Below are 17,638 nucleotides of genomic sequence, written 5' to 3'. Positions count from 1 at the left end.
GTCCTCAGAGTCACTTGGGCTGTACCAAAATGGGATTTTACTCCTAGAAAGGGCCGATGCTGGTTATTAGTAAAATGCTGTAAGTGTCCAAAAGATGGTCTTTCAATCCTTTTGTAGTAGATTTCCTATGAGAACCCTAAGGAAAAAAGAAGGAAAGAGGACAGACCACCTCACGTTCAGGGTGAATAAGTAAATGAAACAGTTTGCTTTTCAATGGGCTTATACAACTTTGCAATAGATGGTGAATGATGTATCTTTCTAGAAAAATAAAAAACTTTCTTTTCTTCTACCATTAAACATTCCTTGGGAAAACATGATTCAGAGCATTGGCTTACGTTTTAAGTAAAACCCCTTAGAGACAGTCCATATAATGACAGTCTCACGGCTGGGTTTTGACGAATGATGACTAGGTCGCGGAAGTCAACAAAAACAACGCAGGGGTCAGGACACTCAGAAGCCTACTGACCTAGTAAAATGTAAAACCAAAGCTGTCTTGGGGGAGACAAGAGGAGAAGGATTTTCAGCGGTGAGATGGTTGAACGGTAAAGCGTGTGATGTTTTCTCATCCATGATTTATCAGGCGGCAAATAGGCCTGGAGTTTCTGTGGCTTTATAGAATTGTGGATCGATCTGTTTCCTACAGGAGCTTAAAAACTGATGGTCTTTTGAATGACTAAGGCTCCCTGACTTAAAGGTAACATGACATTTGGGGTGCCTGGATGATTCAGTCGGTTGGACATCCAACTATTGATGTTAATTCAGGTCTTGATCTCGGGGTTGTGAGTTCGAGCCCCATGTTGGGCTCCACGCTGGGTGTGGAGCCTACTTAAAAAATAAAATAAAATAAAAATTAAATTAAAAAAAAAAAAAGAAAACATGAGCATTCCCAGACCTGTTTCACTCAGCAATAGGTAGTTCACTTACAGAAACATAAGTGTTTCTCTCAATCTCTCTCTCAATTATCTGAAGTATATGTAGCATAAAATACACCACTTCAACTTTTTAAAATGTGCAGCTCTGTGGTGCTAGGCACATTGACATTGTTGCCCAACTCTCAGCACCACCCGTCTCCGAAACTTTTTATCTTCCTATACGGAAACTACACCCATTAAGCAATAATTCCCCACTCACGCATAATTTCCCCCCTGCAACCACCATTCTGCTTGCCCTCTCCGTGAACTTGACTACTCTAGGGACCTCACATAAAGCAAAATCATACAGCAATTTTCTTTTTGTGACTGGCTTATCCCACTTGTCGTAACATCCTCAAGTTTCATCGTGGTGTAACAGGTGTCCGTTTCCCTCGTTTTTAAGGCTGAATCATATTCCATTCTTCTTCCTTTCATAAACAACTTCATTAAGATATAGTTCACATCCTATGAAGTTCGACTCTTTAAGTATACGATTCAACGATGTTTAGTCAATTTTTCAAGTTGTGTGATCATGATTCACAGTCCATTGGTAGAACACTTCCATCGTTGGAGTGAGAAAACCCCGTGCCCATTGATAGTTAGTTCCTGCTTCCAGAGCCCATTCCCACTCCCAGCCCAAGGCAGCCATTCTTCTACTTTCTGTCTCCGTCAAGTTATTTCTCCTCGATATTTCCTATAAATGGAATCACACGTTAAGTAACCTTTTGTGCCTGTCTTCTTTCAGGTAGCGTAAGCTTCTGGAAATGCATCCATGTTGTATCAGGGATTTATCGTTTTATTACTGAACAGTATTTCACTGTATTGACAGACCATGTACTTATTCATTGACCAGTTGATGGACATTTGGGTCTTTTGTATTCTTTAGCTCTTACGAATAATGCTGTGTGAACATTTGTGTGGAAGTTTTTGTGTGTCATTAGCTTCATTTCTCTTGGGTAGATGTCTAGGAGTGGAATTGCTGGGCCAGAAGACAAAGTTATAGTTGACTTTTTAGGAAGCCGTTAAACTATATTTCCCGAAGTGGCTGTAGCATTAGGAGGTTTTCTTAGAGTAATGAAGCAGATCTTTCAAATGGGCTTGTTTTTTCTTTGTGACTCTTCCTAACATCAAATATTCTGCTTCTTTCCAACCCTGGCTCTAGCTCAGTCAGAAAGCCAAGTAGTAGGAGTCATGAATTAATTCCTCAAATAGTCCTCATTTTCACACCCTTAACTCACAGTGAGTCCACATTAAAACCAAACAACCTTGACATCTCAGAAGGACAGGGTTATGAAATGTCTCAGGAGACCTTGGGCAAGACATGTCAGTCATCGAGGACCTCAACATCTCCATTTGTCCCTGAAGGATTAGACCTGGATGATCTCTCCTGTCCATTAATGATCTGGAATGTACGTGGACCCAGAACAATCCTTTGATGGGCTTTGAGGTTCATCTTGATTCATACTGCCTGGGTGTGGAGATAAAGAGTTTCTCAACCATGCAAATGCCAACCCAGATAGGGAACCAGGACTTTCTCCTAACCATGGGCCCTGAAACGGGAGAAAGAGAGAGCTATCAGTGAAAGAATGGCCATTCTCTTCCTAGAGCAGGCTGAACAAGGGGACATGCTGACTTTATTACAGAAAGCTGTTTGGCCTCATATCCTTAGGGGACATTAATTAAAAGAGCATGTGTCATGCTCTTTGGAGCTGATTTTTGAAAATCTTTATCTTCTGTCTAGAAGCAGGAGTGTATATCATTCATTGGCACAATTTCATTTTAGTAACTGTATTATTTTCCCAGGGCTGCTCTAACAAAGTACCAAGAACCAGGCAGCTTAAAACAGCAGAAAGGTATTGCCTCAAGGTTCTGGAAGCTGGAAGTCTGAGATCAAGGTGGAGGCAAGAGGCAGGCTCTCCCTAACAGCTCTGGGGTAAAAGCTTTTCTTGCCTCTTCTAGCTTCTGGTGTACGCAGGCAATTCTTGGCCTTCCGGGGCTTCTAGAAGCATCAATTTAGTCACGTGGCCTATTCTCCCATTGTGTTCTCACACAGTCTTCCTTTTTTGGGTGTCTGTCTCTTCCCTCCTTTGTATGAGGACGCCAGTCACATCGGGTTAGGGACCAACTGGATGACCTCTTTTTAACTTGGTTACCTCTTTATAGACCCTACTTCCAAATAAGGTCCTATTCTGAAAAACTGGGGTTAGAATGTCAATTTATCTTTCTGGGGGGGAGTGGGAAAACACAAATCAACCTATAACAGTAATATTTTTGAAGAAAATGAGGTTTGCAATAAGGTATCTGTCACCAAATACACAACTAACCATGTTTATGCTATAAAAGGAAGAAAAGAAAGTGTTTTCCTTCTTCAGTCCTTGATGTCTGAGCTCTGTAGCACTTGGGCACAAAGGAAGATCATAACAATCTTGAACCCTTGGCTCTCAGTCCCATGTGGTTTGAGATTCTGACATCCAGCAGTTATTTAAATAATAGCTTTCAGTTTTGGTGGGAAAAATCTATTCAGTGCTTGGAATATGATACTGTCAATTATTTAGAATATTTTATCCGGTGGAGAATTGCCTAGGACTAGAGTCGGGGGGGCGGGGAGAGTGGGATGTTGGAAAAGGTTTTTTAAAACACTGGGACACAAGGATGTAATGTCATAATCACAGGACAGGGGTTGGCTGATAAGATTCCTTGAATTTCCACAGCTCAGAGAAGAAAAAGATAAGTTGCGTTGGCAACCGAAAGAGCTGATTATCACTTGGGGAGAAAGAAGGGGGTGAGTGGGGCTGTGCACACGTGCTGGACCAACCTTTGGCTGGCTCGCTGAGACAACCAGCCTCCAGCTCAGATGTGTCCCTCCCAGCAGTTTTCAGAAGAACTTTTTCCTTTGCTTCTTCCCTGACCAGTCCCCTCTGGGGTGGCTTTGGGCACCTGCCTATGGCTTTCAGTGATTCCATCCTATCTCTTCAGCAGCCCATCCTCCTCCCCATTAAACGCCCTTTTCTGGACAACAGCCCACTGGAGGAGCCCACCTTCTCCATCCCATGTTCCTCTGTCCCTGATTTCCTTCTTCTATGGATTCCACTGGAACTTCCTGCTGTTATAAGCAGAGTAACTAAGACTTTAAGCTGGACTCAGACACTCTCCATCTGACACAATTCACTGCAACCTGAATTTCCTTCATGTCCCCTCCTTCCTGTCTAGTCTCCCTCTGCTCACAGCTCTGGGTTTCAGAAGGTCTCAGAGAGAGGGCCCATGCTCCTTTTCTCCATGGCGTCTTCTAGATTACGTGTTTGCCACCGTTTTGCCACTTCATATCATCTCTTCTCCAATGTCCTTCCTTTTTTTCTATGATTCCAAACACCACAGCTGGCAGGATACCGTCCTTCTCCGGTTGGCTGCTGTACACACCAGACACGAGAGCCCACAGCGTAAGTACCTAGACTTCCCTACTTGTACTAGCACAACCATTAGTCTACCAATCTCTGGTGGTTAAAATTCTGCTGGTTATCTTTGATTCCTTCCTCTCCCCCATAGCAGCACCAACCTGGGAATTTCTGTGAGCTTCCTGTGAGAAAAGGCATACAAATCCGATAGCACACAGGGCCTGACACAGAGCGAATGCTCCGCCATGCAAGCTGCTATTTGTAAATATCTTAGTGCCCTCGTGAATTACTAAGCAGTCAGTCCCCAGATCTCCCTCTTCACATCTTTCCAAACCATCTACCCCACATCCCTGCTTTTCCATTCCCACCGCCCCTTACCTCCTATCTGGACCAAAGATAGAAACTCCAAGCCAGTCTCCTTGTCTTTCACCCCTTCTCTCACTTCCTAATCTATCTGGGATAGAAGATCCAGGTAGAGCCAATGATAAACTAGCTTGGATGACGTCATTCGGTAGCTCAGAAAAGTCGGTGCTCCCCCGTTGGTAAGTTCGCTCCTTCCTGCCAGTCCCACGCTGAGGTTTCAGCCTCATCTCCTATAACCACGCTCCAGCCATAACCGCATGGGGAATCTCTGCAAAGTCTCTTGCCTCTCCTCCGACCATTCTTTTGTGGATACCATTCTCTCAGTCTGGAAATCTCCCATTGTCCACAAATTGAAATCCTTCTCATCCTCCTAAGCCCCCTGCCTCTGTGAAACCACTTTTTGGGTTTCTGTCTTTTCCTTCTTTGAGCCCCACTAACGCTGCATTACCTCCAGCTCACAGACCTCTTTTCCCTGGAGGGCCTCATCCTGCGCTTTGTAAGTAGAAGTGTTCAGTAAGTGTTTGTTTACTAACCCTGAATCCCTTTCTCCCCTTAAGGGGAGAGACACCTCTCTGCTGTTTGGAGCTCTACTTTTCGGCTGGAGAGAAATCAGGCATGGGATTACTTTGGTTCAAACTTCCCATGGTCCAACCCCTCCAGTATCCCAACTAACCTCTTCTCAGTATATTTTCATGTGCACACTTCCTCATTCTGCCTTTTTGCCGTTCTGATTTCAAACGACTCTAGCTTACCGACCACCAAAGCACTACCTGTCCCGGCCTTTGTCCTAATTTCCCCCCATTTCACAGCTGTCTTATACAGACTGGTAAAACCCTAAAGGGAATCACTCTGCTTCATGAAACGGACCGATAAGTAGCTAGAAGCAGAACGCTGTGTACACACCAAAGACATTGCATTGCAGGATGCATTTTGGAAGTTCGAGCAAGAATTGTTTATTAAAATGCATGAGCTTACCGCGGCTTTACCGAGGAGATAACATACTTAACAGTCACTGGTGGAACCCTGCATGAGAGAACGGGTATTTTGTGCGGCTCTAAGTGGGTCTTTTGAAGTATTTTTTGACTCTTTTCATTAGGCAAGATGAAGCCATCTTTAAGGCCATGTCGCTGGCATGAAAAGATTCACGTGATATGTCAGCAACTATGGAATAATGCATTTATTTTGTGTGAGCGCAGCAAAACACTTGGGGACACGGATTATTTGGCAGAAAGACTGAATTAACCCTTCCATTGCCGTCTCATGCCACAGAACTGCCAATCTCGTCCCACCATTGCCTTTGCTTCTGATCCTTATGTTCTTCCGCCTGTTTGTGTGTTAGGGATACGTTAAGTAAAGAGAGGAAGATCAAGGGGGAACGGGAATGCTTTCTCTATGCTCAGTCCTGTGAGGTGGGTGTCCCCAGCCAGGCCTTAGAGAGGGAGAACTAGAGGCGCATCTAGCCTGAATCATGGGAGCAAGGAACTTCTCAAACCCCGGGGATGCGCCATCTCCCACTGTAACTGAATCGCATGCATGTCCTTATGCCATTTTTTAAATTTCTCTGGTACAGACCACTTTGTACCTACCTGCTTATCAACCCCCCCCCCCCCGCCCCCTGCGCCCTCCCTCCACCAATAGGTCTTGGTAAAGAGAGGCCTGGCCCCTTCTGTTTGGTCCAGAGTTCCCTTCCCTGTTTGTTGACATGGTTTCCTCTCATTTAGAGAAGAAGGAAAAATCGGGCTGGACTGCCAGGACTTGGAGAGGGCAGCACGGCAAGACAGGAATTGTCCACCCGTGGAACCAGATGGCTGTTGCTTCCGATCCCAGTATTACCGCTGTTCAGCTGACAGGCCCTGGCAAATTCTGTGGTCCTCTGCGCGTCAGGTTTCTTCCCTGTAAAATGGGGATGGCGTCCTTCTCGTAGGGTGGCTTGGCACAGGGTAGGCACTTGAGCAATGTTAGTTCCCCTTCCATCCTCTAGGCCACCTCCCCTCCCCCCCCAGTTCTATTCACACTACAGAGAAATCCAGACATGAGGAAGTATTCCTTATTTCCCTCTACTGTTCCCTTTGTCTCACACCCAAGCCAAACCTCAAGAACAGGTCTCCCCTCCGCTTACCTCCTCACCCTCAGTCCTGCTGTCACTGCCAGATCTCATGGCAAGCCCAGGAATCTCAAGGGAAACCAGTCCTGCACCTCTCAGCTGGCTGGAGGCTCAGGGGCTCATCCCTGTGGACTGCAAGGCAGAGAACCTAATTGGAGTTGCCATACATTACCTCTCTGGGGAGCAGGAGGGCCAGAGGGGAGGCCGCAGGTGTTTTTCCAGGGTCTTCTTTCTATTCCGTTCCACCACATTGCCCTTACCCAGGCAGGCTTACGGTGGTGACCCTGGCGCTCGCTAATTCCCTGAGGAAACACCCAGGTCAAGGTTCGGGCCGCTGGAGGAGGCCAGGAGACGGATGAGGTGGCAGGCGGTCATACTCTGTTACAAGAGTTTTTAGCCCGGGGACTCTCTCGAACTCAGTCTATCTCAGTGCGTGAGTCACTCAGGGAAAACTGTAAACACAGGTGTAATACGGGCCCGCGGAAGCCCTGGCTCACGGTCCAGGCGAGGTGTTAGACCAGCTCTCCCCAGCCCCAACCCTTCCTTCTATGTCCAGAAAACTGAAGTTCCTGGGGGTGAAGCGACGTGCCTGACGCTCAGTCCCGGGGCTGAGCGGGACCAGGAATCCGCGGTCGGGAGTCCCAGCCGGGCTCCCTCGCGTCCCCCCATCCGCCTCCTCCCCCGCCACAGTCACGCAGCTTTCGCGACCCGGGGGGCTCCCGACCTCGCTGTTCCACTCCCGACCCCTCGCTTTCTCGGTCCCCCGCCCAGCGGTCGGGCTTTACCGCCCCGAGGTGTAGCAGAGCCGGCCGGATGAAGGGATGCGGGACACCTCTGATACCTACACACACATTGTGCTCAAGGAAGGCGGCAAGCCCGGATCGCCGCCGCGGCGGAGGCGCGCACCGCCGCCTCTGGGGCGGGGGCAGGTGGGGGCTCGGCTCGCGGGTCGGAAGGCACCCAGCGCCGGGCCAGGGGCGGGGCCTCCCGGGCGGGCGGGTGGGCGCGGGAGGGAGGGAGGGGCGGGGAGAGTTGGGAGCGCTGGGGGCCGGGGAGCAGCAGCCAGGCCACAGGGAGCCGGAGGCGCGCGGGCCTGCCGGGGGCGGGGGGCGCGCAGGGCGGCGGCGGGGACTGCGGAGGTGCGGCGGGAGCCCCGGCGCGCGGCGGAACCGGAGGCGGAGGGGGCGGAGCCGCGCTCGCAGCTGCCACCCGGCCTCCGGGCCCAGGCAGAGGACACCCGCCCGCGGCCGGGCACGCACCGCGCGCACTCACTCTCCAAACAATGCTCCGAGGCGCCCGCGGGGCGGCTGGCGGCTGGGCGACAGGCGGCGAGGCCGGGGGAGCGCGGCCCCGAGGTGAGCCCGCGACGCTTTCTCCAAATCCCGTCTCTTTTTGTCTGGCGAACGCGGCCGCAGAGGGGAGCTCCGGGGCGGCGGGGAGCGCCTTGGTGCCCGAGAGGGCGACTCCCCTGTCGGCTTCCCCCGGGGTGACAGGCGGCCGCTGGCCGAGGGTGGAGCGTCCGGACCGCGTGCGCCCGGGGGTTGTGCTCGCGGTTGGAGGCGCTGAGCCGGGAGCACACGGGAGCCGGAGGGTGTTTTGGATTCATTCGAGAATCGCGCTTTTTTAAAACGGGGAAACTTTCCTTCGAGTTCGGGAAGGGGAAGCCGCCTGTTCAGCCGGTCTTGTTGGGCTCGCTGTTCTGTCTGGGGCAAGAGACCGAAGCGCTTTGCGAGTTGCTAATGGGGAAGACTTCATTTCTGCGGCAGGAGTATTGTCAAAGGAGCGGAGAGGGAGAGGCCGCCGGGGCTGCTAGGACGGGGACCTCGGGGGTGAGATGGTTTGGGGCCCCAGGGTAGCCGCCTTGTGCGCTGCCCCGGCTTAGATGTCAGCCTCCGAGTCCCCAGAGGGAACGAGATGATGCCTTTCTCCCGAGCGCTGGCTGAGCCCCCTGAAAGGCGTACTGTGGGCATGTTCCTAACCTTTGCTCCTGCTGCTTGTGTCCCCAGCTGGACACACACACACACACACACACACACACACACACACTGAGAAAACAGAGCCTCTCCACCTCTCCGCTTTCAGGTCCTGTAAAAGGGAATGGAGGCAGGGCCGGCTAAATGTGTTTATTTTTCTCAGGTAGAGCTCAGCCGGCGAAGGCATGGCTTTGCAGAGCTGGGAAGCCCAAAGGTCTACCAGCCAGGAGTTTTGCAATGAGATCAGGGCAGAGCAGGCTCCACAGACCTTATTATCACTGGCCGGAGCTATGGTGGCAGCCTTTTCCCTTTTTGAGAGGGAAATTTGACAGGAAGCCCTGGGGAATTCTGTAGCTACTTTGTTATCAGGGGATCCTGTGGAATTCGGCTATCCTTCTCACTGGTTTAGGCTGTAGTGTAACCCATGAAAATCACATTCCTACCACTGAGATTAGATTACATAGCATTGCAGAAGGAAAAAATAAAATTAAAAGTTGGGCAAATATCGTGACACCCTGTGTGGGAGGGGTGTTGGGGGGGGTGTTAGGGAGGTGTGTTAAGGTTGTCATTTTGTTCTTTCTGCCTGGGCAACCCCTGCTAGTGGAGTATTGAAATCCAGACACCTTCCACATGTACTTTTCTTTTTCAATGTTGCATTAATTTAATCTTCAAATATATAGAGAGATATAGATATATGAATAAAGATACAGATATGATACATATATATTTATTTATTAGATGAATATTTTCTGGAATTCTGTCACTTCAGGGTAAGGCATTAACAGCCTTTGATGCAAGTGTGAGGGGCATTTTGAGCCACAAGATTTAATTTTATGGATCTGGCCACCATTCTTCAGATTCTTTCGAAATGGGATGGGAGAGCGACTGACAACTTCAGTCTTGCAAACTGTAGCCACAAATCCCGTGCAGAAGTTTGCAGAGGCAAAGCTATTTTATCATCACTTGGATCAGAAAGAATGCTGGGATCTTTTTCTAATCTTACACTGCTGCCTCCCACTGAAATGGGGGAATTTGCATAATTCTGGGGGCTGCCTCCCCTCTGAGGTAAGGAATGTGGGCAGGAAGGTGCCATTCCCAGACTGTGGAGAGTCGGCACTGGGGGGCCCAGCACTGTTACCACTCTGAGAGCGCCACTTGAGTTTTTCACCATCTTTCACTGAAAACAAATAGGTGATAATTCCAGGCAAAGAGCTCTCTAGACAGAACTGGAAAAGGATCTTTTCTGGCTTGACGTGATGGTAAATTCTGTTTGCTGTGACTGTGAAACCAGTTTTAACAGGATGCAGTGAGTCTGTGATGGTGGAAGTCTATAGCTTCATTCTGTTCTCGTAGTCGAAGACTTCCCCCCAAAAACCTTTGCATCTCTCAGCAATGGTGTAGAGAGCTGTGCCCATGTCAGAGAATCTCAGAGCTGGGCACGGGAGCCCAGACAGTGTGCGTAAGCAGGCAAACATTCTAAAGGAAGCTGCCTGTACCTCAGTCAGCCAGAGCTGATCCAAAGTCCCAGAGCTGTTGTGGGCCATCGGGGACAGAGAATGGGGCACTCTGGCACCAAGCAGATGTGACAGGTTTGTGCTCTGGGTTGCCTGCGGGGGGAGGAAATGAGGGGCGGCCACCCCAGACTGCCTCTCTGTGAGTCTGTGGTAGCCCTGAGGAAGTGGTTGGATGCCCATCTCCACAGATAGCTCAGCCTTATAAGCAGCTGCAGGAATGTGAAAGGCTCCCACAGAACGGGCTTCTGAGTGTTTTTTCCCCATCTCACCAACGGGGCTTGGGAGCCTTTGCCTGCAGTAAAGGGGAGCCTCTCTTTTCCCTGTGGTCAGGAAGCCAACCGCTCTCCAGGAGAGGACCAGCTCCCCGCCTTGAGGCAGGGATATGGACACTTGCTCTCTGAATACCAGCCTGCTTCCTCTACTTACCCCAAATTCAGCAGCAGAGCCTAAAGCTCTCTGTGGCTCAAGATTATGGGAGGAAAGAAAAATCCTTGTTCTCCTCCTCTGCTTGTTGAAGCTTAGTGACCTCTTCTGGGGAACTTGGTGAGGCGTGAACCTGCTACTCGGGTGTATTTAGGGGAGGAGAAGAACCCAACCCACAACCGTCTTAAAGAGAGGGATGCCTAAGCCCCCACCAGCAGTTGCTGAAAGACAAACACTTGCCTTTATTTTGGAGTGTTCGTTTAGCTTCACGAGGCAGTGGCTTCACGGTGATCCTTGGAGGGAAAGGAGGCAAAATTAGCTCTGGTCCTTGGTGACTAAACACCCCAGTCTGTGAGTGTGGAGCACTGGAAAGAGAGCACTCTTCCCGCAGATGCTGGAATGCGCTCCTGGCTCATTCCACCGGGTTAGTCCTGTTGATAATTTGTCCGGCATCTGCCCCAAGGCAAGTTCTCACTGGAGGAGAGTGGAGAGCAACCCCCAGGGCAGAACTCCCTTTTTGATGAGAATCTGATCGCCCGCGGTTTGTAGAGATGATTTTCTCACGAACGTTTTCCTTCTGAGGAGGCCAGTGCATTTAAACGAGGGAAGGAGAGTGAGGCGCGGCAAACAGGCAGTGGGCAGCCACCGTGTGTCATGAATGACGTGATGAAAGTTGAAGGGCTTCCAGCACAGTTGGCCTTTTGCCTTCTAGAACCACCAAACTCCCTGCGTCTTTTGGACAAGCCTTAGTTTATGTCACTGCTGTTGTTTCCCCATCTGTAAAATGGGGATAACAGCTCCCTGCCGGGCTGTTATTCAGGCTAATTGGCTAATGTCTGCAACCCCTTTGAGCTCATCTTCAATAGGTGAATTTACTAGGTTCTCTAGGAGAACCCTCTGCTCCCTGTTTCGCTGTCAGAGACAACTTTTTTTTTTTTTAAAGATTTTATTTATTTGTTTGACAGAGATCACAAGTAGGCAGAGAGTCAGGCAGAGAGAGAGGAGGAAGCAGGCTCCCTGCTGTGCAGAGAGCCTGATGCAGGACTCGATCCCAGGACTGTGAGATCATGACCCGAGCCTAAGGCAGCGGCTTAACCCACTGAGCCACCCAGGCGCCCCCAGAGACAACTCTTGCAACAAACAGGCTGCCTTACCCCCAGGGCTATCGTAGGGAAAAATAATTGTGTGATAACCTCTTCCCTCTGTTATATTTTACCTGGCCACCCTTAGATCAGAGGGCTGTGGTAATCAGGCATTTGTCTTTCTGTTTCCCTCCTCGGCCTGCCGCCCCAGCTCTGCTGACCTCCCTGAGCACTGGGTTGAAGTAAGTGGAGGAGGGCCAATTCCCAAGATGCTGCACCTCCTAACGCAGTTCCCCTGAGGGGCAGGCCGGCGCCACACCTCTCCCCTTTCTCATCCATCCAGTGTCCGTGGGGCCAGAGGTATGGCTTCCAAAGCTAGGCTCAGGGCCCAGGCCTTCCTGCCCACTCACACAGTCCTTGGTGTGAAGTCGTGGCTTGTCCTCCGGAAGCCACCATGTTTATTTGCCGTACAGCTTTGTAGTTCTAGTCCCCAGCGCTAGACCCCTCCGGCCCTGGGGACTGAACTGCCGACTGGGCTCTGTACTCCCGTCCCAGAGCTGTGTTTGGTTTTTACAGCTTCTGATAAGGCCGCCCCACCGGAGAGTGACTAAGAGCCTTATGGCAAATAGGTGAGGGCCTCTGAAAACGCAGAATGCTAATCTTCCCCTTTTTTTTCTCCTCCTTCCCCCTTCTACTCCCCCTCGAAATAATCAGACTCCAGCTGGTAATGCAGCTGTCCTCGGGCTGGGCAGCCCTCTGATCAGCCCAGTGTTCTGCTACTGTTCCAGGAGGCCACCCTACGACCCACCTCTGTCCCCCAGAAGCCCACGCCGGAGAGCCAAGCGCAAGATGAACCAGCGCGCCCCGGGCTCAAGATGCACCAGACCGTCCGCCTGAGCGCCGAGAGCCCGAAGATGTCTGCGTGCAGTGACTTTGTGGAGCACATCTGGAAGCCCGGGTCCTGCAAGAACTGCTTCTGCCTGAGGAGTGACCACCAGCTGGCGCCCGGCCAGCCCCAGCCCAGAGCCGGCCACCTGCCCCCTCCGCCTCGCCTGCCCCCCAGGCCTGACACCTGCCGCCTGGAAGATGAAGCCGTGAACGGCTCGCCCTACTCCAAGCCCACCATCGCCGTGAAGCCCACCATGATGAGCGCCGACGCCTCCGATGTGTGGACAGAGGCAAACCTGAGCGCCGACGTCTCGCAGGTGAGGCTGACTAACGCCTGTGGTATTTTTACAGGGGCTGCTCTTGCTGTAACGGGATGGCTGGCCGGCGGCCAGGGAGGGCTGTTAGAGCATGACTCCCGAGGGGTGGCCTCCGGTCGGCCCACCCCACGACTGCTCCTTCCCACCTCCTGCCCTCTGTTCCTAGCTGCGCTCCTTCCGTCTGTCCCTTCAGGCTGAGAACCATCAGTCCGGTCCCACAAGTGGCATTGGAGAGTGTCTTAATTATGTAACTGGTGGCACACAAAAATGCAGCTTTAAAAAGAAAAAGTTTTTAAACTTTTTTTTATCGCTAGTTTACAATGCATACACGAGTAGCAGTGATGGCATAAGGAATGCCCCACGTCCACGGCCATGAGTGTCCGCCGATGAACTCATGACCCTGTCTTGCTTCCTCTCTGCCCCCAGCCCCACCCTCTCCTCCCTGGGATTTTAAAGCACACCCCAGGCATTGCACCATTTCTGCCCATGTCTTTAAAAAATAAAGTCTTCCTAAAAAAGGGAACCACAAGGTCATGATCACACTTGACCTGTGAGTGGTCGTCCCTTCATATCCACTTCCCAGCCGGTGTTGATGTTTCCCGTTGTGAAGCTTGGATTTCAGCAGTTTTGACCTGGGACCCCTAGAGACCTTTATATCCCCAGAGATTAGACTGATCTGCTCATCCCACAGGTCCCCCTTACAGAAGTGTAATTATTTAGAGGGCATGTAGAGCCTGCTGCCTCTAGACAGGTCCAGGAAGCTGGAAGTCTAGGATATCTAAGAACCTCTGGGGACTTGTTTGACCTTTTTGCCTCTTCTGCTTTTCCTAAACCATCATGCTGAGTGGATCAGGAAGGGTGTTGAGCCTATGTGAAATCAGAGGTCAGTTTTAAATTGGAGGAGGCTTAACTGAGGAGCGGCATTTCCTGTGGTTGCACTTAGTTCCATGTCCTTCCAGAACCACTCCATCAGTCGGAAGCTGGTTACACCCATTCACTAGGCTGCACTCAGGACCTTTGGTCTTCGCAGACATAAGCTGGGGACTCCTTCGGTTCAGAATCATCTTGGAAAGGAGGCGAATGGTGGCCCAACTTCTTAAAGTTTTGGGGTACGGGGAAGCTTTAGAAGGGGAGGGCAAGGGGACCGTGACTTCAGTAATGGGAATGACCAATCTACTTCTTTTTTTTTTTTTTTTTTTTTTGAGAGAGAGAGTGTGTGTGTATGTGTGCATGAGTGGGGGGAGGGGCAGCGGAAGAGAGAGAATCTCAAGTAGATTCCATACTTAGTATGGAGCCCCACATGAGGCTTGACCTCATGACCCCAAGATCATGACCTGAGCTAAAATCAAGAGTTGGACGCTTAACCAGGGGAGCCACCCAGGTGTCCCATGACCAACCCGCATCTTTGTCTCAAAGCTCAGCTAGTCCAGCCCCTTATGCAATTCGGGCTGAGTCACGCTGCCTGTAAGTTGGAGGGGGAGTAGCTCTTCGGCATGGCCCAGGGAGCAGTAAGGGGGCTGGGGACCCAGTTCAGAAACCAGCCCTCACTCTCCTGCCCCACCGCCCTCCCAAGCTGTTTCAAAAAGCCCCATGACTTTGGTTTCTTGAGGATTGTACTGTGACACGGGTATCAAAAAACTAACAGACATAAAACAAAAATGCAACTAAACTCAAAATTCTGTTTTCAAAGCTCTTAGGAGAATTTCTCTCATCGGGCCATTTTGAGGGAGAAGGCAGAATGTCCTTTTTTGGATCTTTTTTCCCCTGCCTCACAGACTTAAGCCAAAAGAATTACAGACCCGGGGTGGGAAGCACAGCTCAGTGTCTGGGAAGACCACTGCTCCAGGGGGTCCCCAGGCATGAAGAGAGAGTGTGGGGAGATCAGAAGGCAGGCGTGCTCTGCAGGGAGGGAGCTCTGCCGCACGGAAGACCATTCACAATGTCATGGCACTTCCCTCTCACTTTTTCTCTCTTCCTTTTTTCTCTGACAAGGTCTAATGTAAGTCTTTTAACCTTGGGGCTGTGTAGGTCATCTGGAGACGAGCCCCCGGCAAGCTCCCCCTCCCGCAGCAGGACGACGTGCCGATAGTTTACCTGGGCAGCTTCCGAGGCGTCCAGAAGGCCGCTGGGCCCTCTGCCTCCACAGATGGGCACACTCGCTGCCCCCCCGCCTATGCCATGGTGGGGCTGCACAGTCTAGAGGCCCGGGGGGAGCGGCCCACCGCCTTCCACCCCGTGAGTTTCTCCCCTGAGAAGGCGGGGCGAGAAGAGAAGCCCATGTTTCCCTACCAAGAGCTGACCTCCGCTCAGGAGAGCTTCCGCCAGAAGGTGGCTGCCTTTGCTGGGATGACGTCTGGCTGTCACAAGGGCCCTGGGCCCTGCCCCTCCCCGCAGCCCCTGCGAGAGTCCCTGCCCTTGGAGGGTGACAGCGATCAGAGGTGCTCACCTTCGGGGGACAGCGAAGGGGGCGAGTATTGCTCCATTCTGGACTGTTGCCCCGGGAGCCCCATTGCCACGGACACGTCACAGGCCGAGAGTTCTCGGTGTAGACCCAGCAGAGGGGACCGCTCCCCGCCGTGCTGGGTGCAGGGAGTGTGTGCGGGGCCCCCCGAGGAGGAGAAGCGGGCTCTGGGCTTCCGGAGGGAGGGTTCCGCAGAGAACCCGCCCCGCCTGGCCCCCAAGAAGCTGTCCCTGACCTCCGAGGCTGCCAGCTCTTCTGACGGCCTCTCCTGTGGGAGCGCCAGCAGCGGGGCCAGCAGCCCCTTCGCACCTCATCTGGACAGTGACTACTGCTCCCTCACGAAGGAGCCTGTGCCAGGGAAGCCGCAGGACTCAGGCTGCCACTTGGCAACCTCTAACAGAGGCCTTGGACTAACGGGGGAACCCCAGCCTCCAGCCCACCCCCGAGAGGCGGTACAGCCTGAACCCATCTATGCCGAGAGCACCAAGAGGAAGAAGGTGGTTCCGGCACCTTCCAAGCCACAGGCTGCAGTGGAACAGGCAGCAGCTGCTCGGGGCCAGGGCCAGGGCCAAGACCAGGGCCAGGTACGGACAGCTAACGCCTGGGCTCAGAAATCAGCATCTGGCTGGGGCCGGGACCGGGAAGGCCCAGACAGGGCTCCCCCGGTGGCAGCCACCATCACAGTCATGGCAGCCCACCCAGAAGAGGACCACCGGACAATCTACCTGAGCAGCCCTGACTCTGCCGTGGGGGTACAGTGGCCACGCGGGCCCATGAGCCAGGACTCTGAGGCAGGGGAAGAGGAGGCTTCAGCTGGACAGGGGACAAGCTCCAGGGAAGGCGCCCGTCCCGATGCCAGTGAGAACACACCCAAGGGGAAGCCTGCCATACCCCCCAAGCTGTCCAAGAGTAGCCCTGGAGGGTCCCCCGTGTCGCCTTCTACCTCCCCATTCTCGGACCTCAGCGAGGGGAGCTCCACAGGTGGTCCCGGGCCCCAGGCTTCCTCCAGGGCCCCCACAGACTCTGCTGCTTCCTGCCGGGCCAACAGCATCGCCGCCACCGGTGACTCTGCCCGGTGCCCCCCGCCTGCTGCCGCCGCCTCGACCTTGGACCAGAGGAGGCCCCGGTACCAGACGGGAGCCTGGAGCCGCCAGTGCCGGATAGAGGAAGAGGAGGAAGTAGAGCACGAGCTGTTGAGTAAAAGCTGGGGCAGAGAGATGGAAAATGGCACCGCGGAGCCCTCGAGCTCCTCCACCTGGCACCGTCTCCGCCCCACGGACAGCTCCTCTGCGCAGAGCAGCAAAGTTGGGACTGGGATGAGTAAGTCGGCCTCTTTTGCCTTCGAGTTCCCCAAGGACAGAAGTGGGATTGAGGTATTCTCACCTCCGCCACCGCCTCCAAAGTCGAGGTGAGTACATGGTCTGTGTGTCCTCGGGGCCCTTCCAGAAACCTTTGCTGTTGTCCTAGAGCGGAAGCCCTCAGGCCCAAGCTCTTGAGTCCTGCACTCTGGGCATCAGCATCAGCCCAAAGGCCCTCGTGCCTTTATATAAGCTTCTGAGTTGTTCATGTTTGTGCTCAGCAAACAAGCCTACCAGGAGGGCCCTGCCCGGTCTTTTTGAAACGACTCTTTCCAAGAAGCACTGCCAAGCTGGTCCTCCTCTCTCCCGGTGCTCAGAGCTGTGGAAACTGGCGTTGTTTTCCTCCCCCTCTCTCTGAAGTCTCTCTAGCAGGCTTTTCTGCGGAAAGGCCCCATGCAAAAGAAGGCCAGGGGAGACTACAAGGCAGCATTTGGAGAGTCAAAGAGATGGGGAGGCCCCTGGGTGCTGCCAAATGTGTTCCAGAAACAGTTAGGCCTTAGAGCCAAGAGCAGAATACTAGGAGGCTCTGCACGTGGTTAGGAACCTTCAGATGTGGGTTTTTACGGGGAGGAAAAAAAAGGAGTTCATTTGAGCACGCTGAAACTTACAGCTTTTCTACCGCTTCTCTGCAGTCTCCTGCCAGTTTAAAGTACCTTTCAAAGGCCTAAGAAAAAATAAGTGCCTTTTTAAAGATACTGAGTTGTGCATGGAATATAAATTCTGGGAAAACATAATTTCCCTCTTATTCCAGCAAAGTGGATTTCTACCAGGGAAAGGAGAAACCTTGCTGTGTTTTTTCATTGTTGTTGTTGTTGTTATTGTTTTGTTTTTAAAATGACAGCCTTTCCAAAC

The 17,638-nt window shown here is 52.2% G+C and overlaps 1 protein-coding gene and 1 long non-coding RNA gene across 4 annotated transcripts in view; one reads left to right on the top strand and one right to left on the bottom strand.

Annotated features, from left to right (window-relative positions):
- Positions 1-5,600: 5,600 nt before the first annotated feature.
- On the bottom strand, positions 5,601-7,832 carry LOC116581792. 3 transcript variants are annotated; one of them, XR_004282231.1, is made up of 4 exons: positions 7,616-7,832; positions 7,031-7,222; positions 6,786-6,902; positions 5,601-6,559 (listed from the first exon to the last, which is right to left on the bottom strand). It is a non-coding gene; the product is annotated as an uncharacterized LOC116581792 (long non-coding RNA). The 3 variants fall into 3 exon arrangements; XR_004282229.1 differs by lacking the exon at positions 7,031-7,222 and having other exon boundaries at positions 7,616-7,773; XR_004282230.1 differs by lacking the exon at positions 7,616-7,832 and having other exon boundaries at positions 7,031-7,601.
- Positions 7,833-7,884: 52 nt separating this feature from the next.
- The window catches only part of PRAG1 (PEAK1 related, kinase-activating pseudokinase 1), a 46,627-nt gene continuing 36,873 nt past the window's right edge, over positions 7,885-17,638 (top strand). The window contains exons 1-3 of the mRNA XM_032329058.1: positions 7,885-8,125; positions 12,477-12,967; positions 14,996-16,836. Coding sequence (XP_032184949.1) covers positions 12,638-12,967; positions 14,996-16,836 — 2,171 coding nt within the window. The 5' untranslated portion in view covers positions 7,885-8,125; positions 12,477-12,637. The remainder of the gene's footprint in view (positions 8,126-12,476; positions 12,968-14,995; positions 16,837-17,638) is intronic.

This window comes from Mustela erminea, chromosome 21 (assembly GCF_009829155.1).
Source record: "Mustela erminea isolate mMusErm1 chromosome 21, mMusErm1.Pri, whole genome shotgun sequence".
In the NCBI taxonomy this organism is placed as follows: domain Eukaryota; kingdom Metazoa; phylum Chordata; class Mammalia; order Carnivora; family Mustelidae; genus Mustela; species Mustela erminea.
Note: the sequence above shows the minus strand (reverse complement) of the source record. Positions and strands in the feature narration are given on the sequence as shown.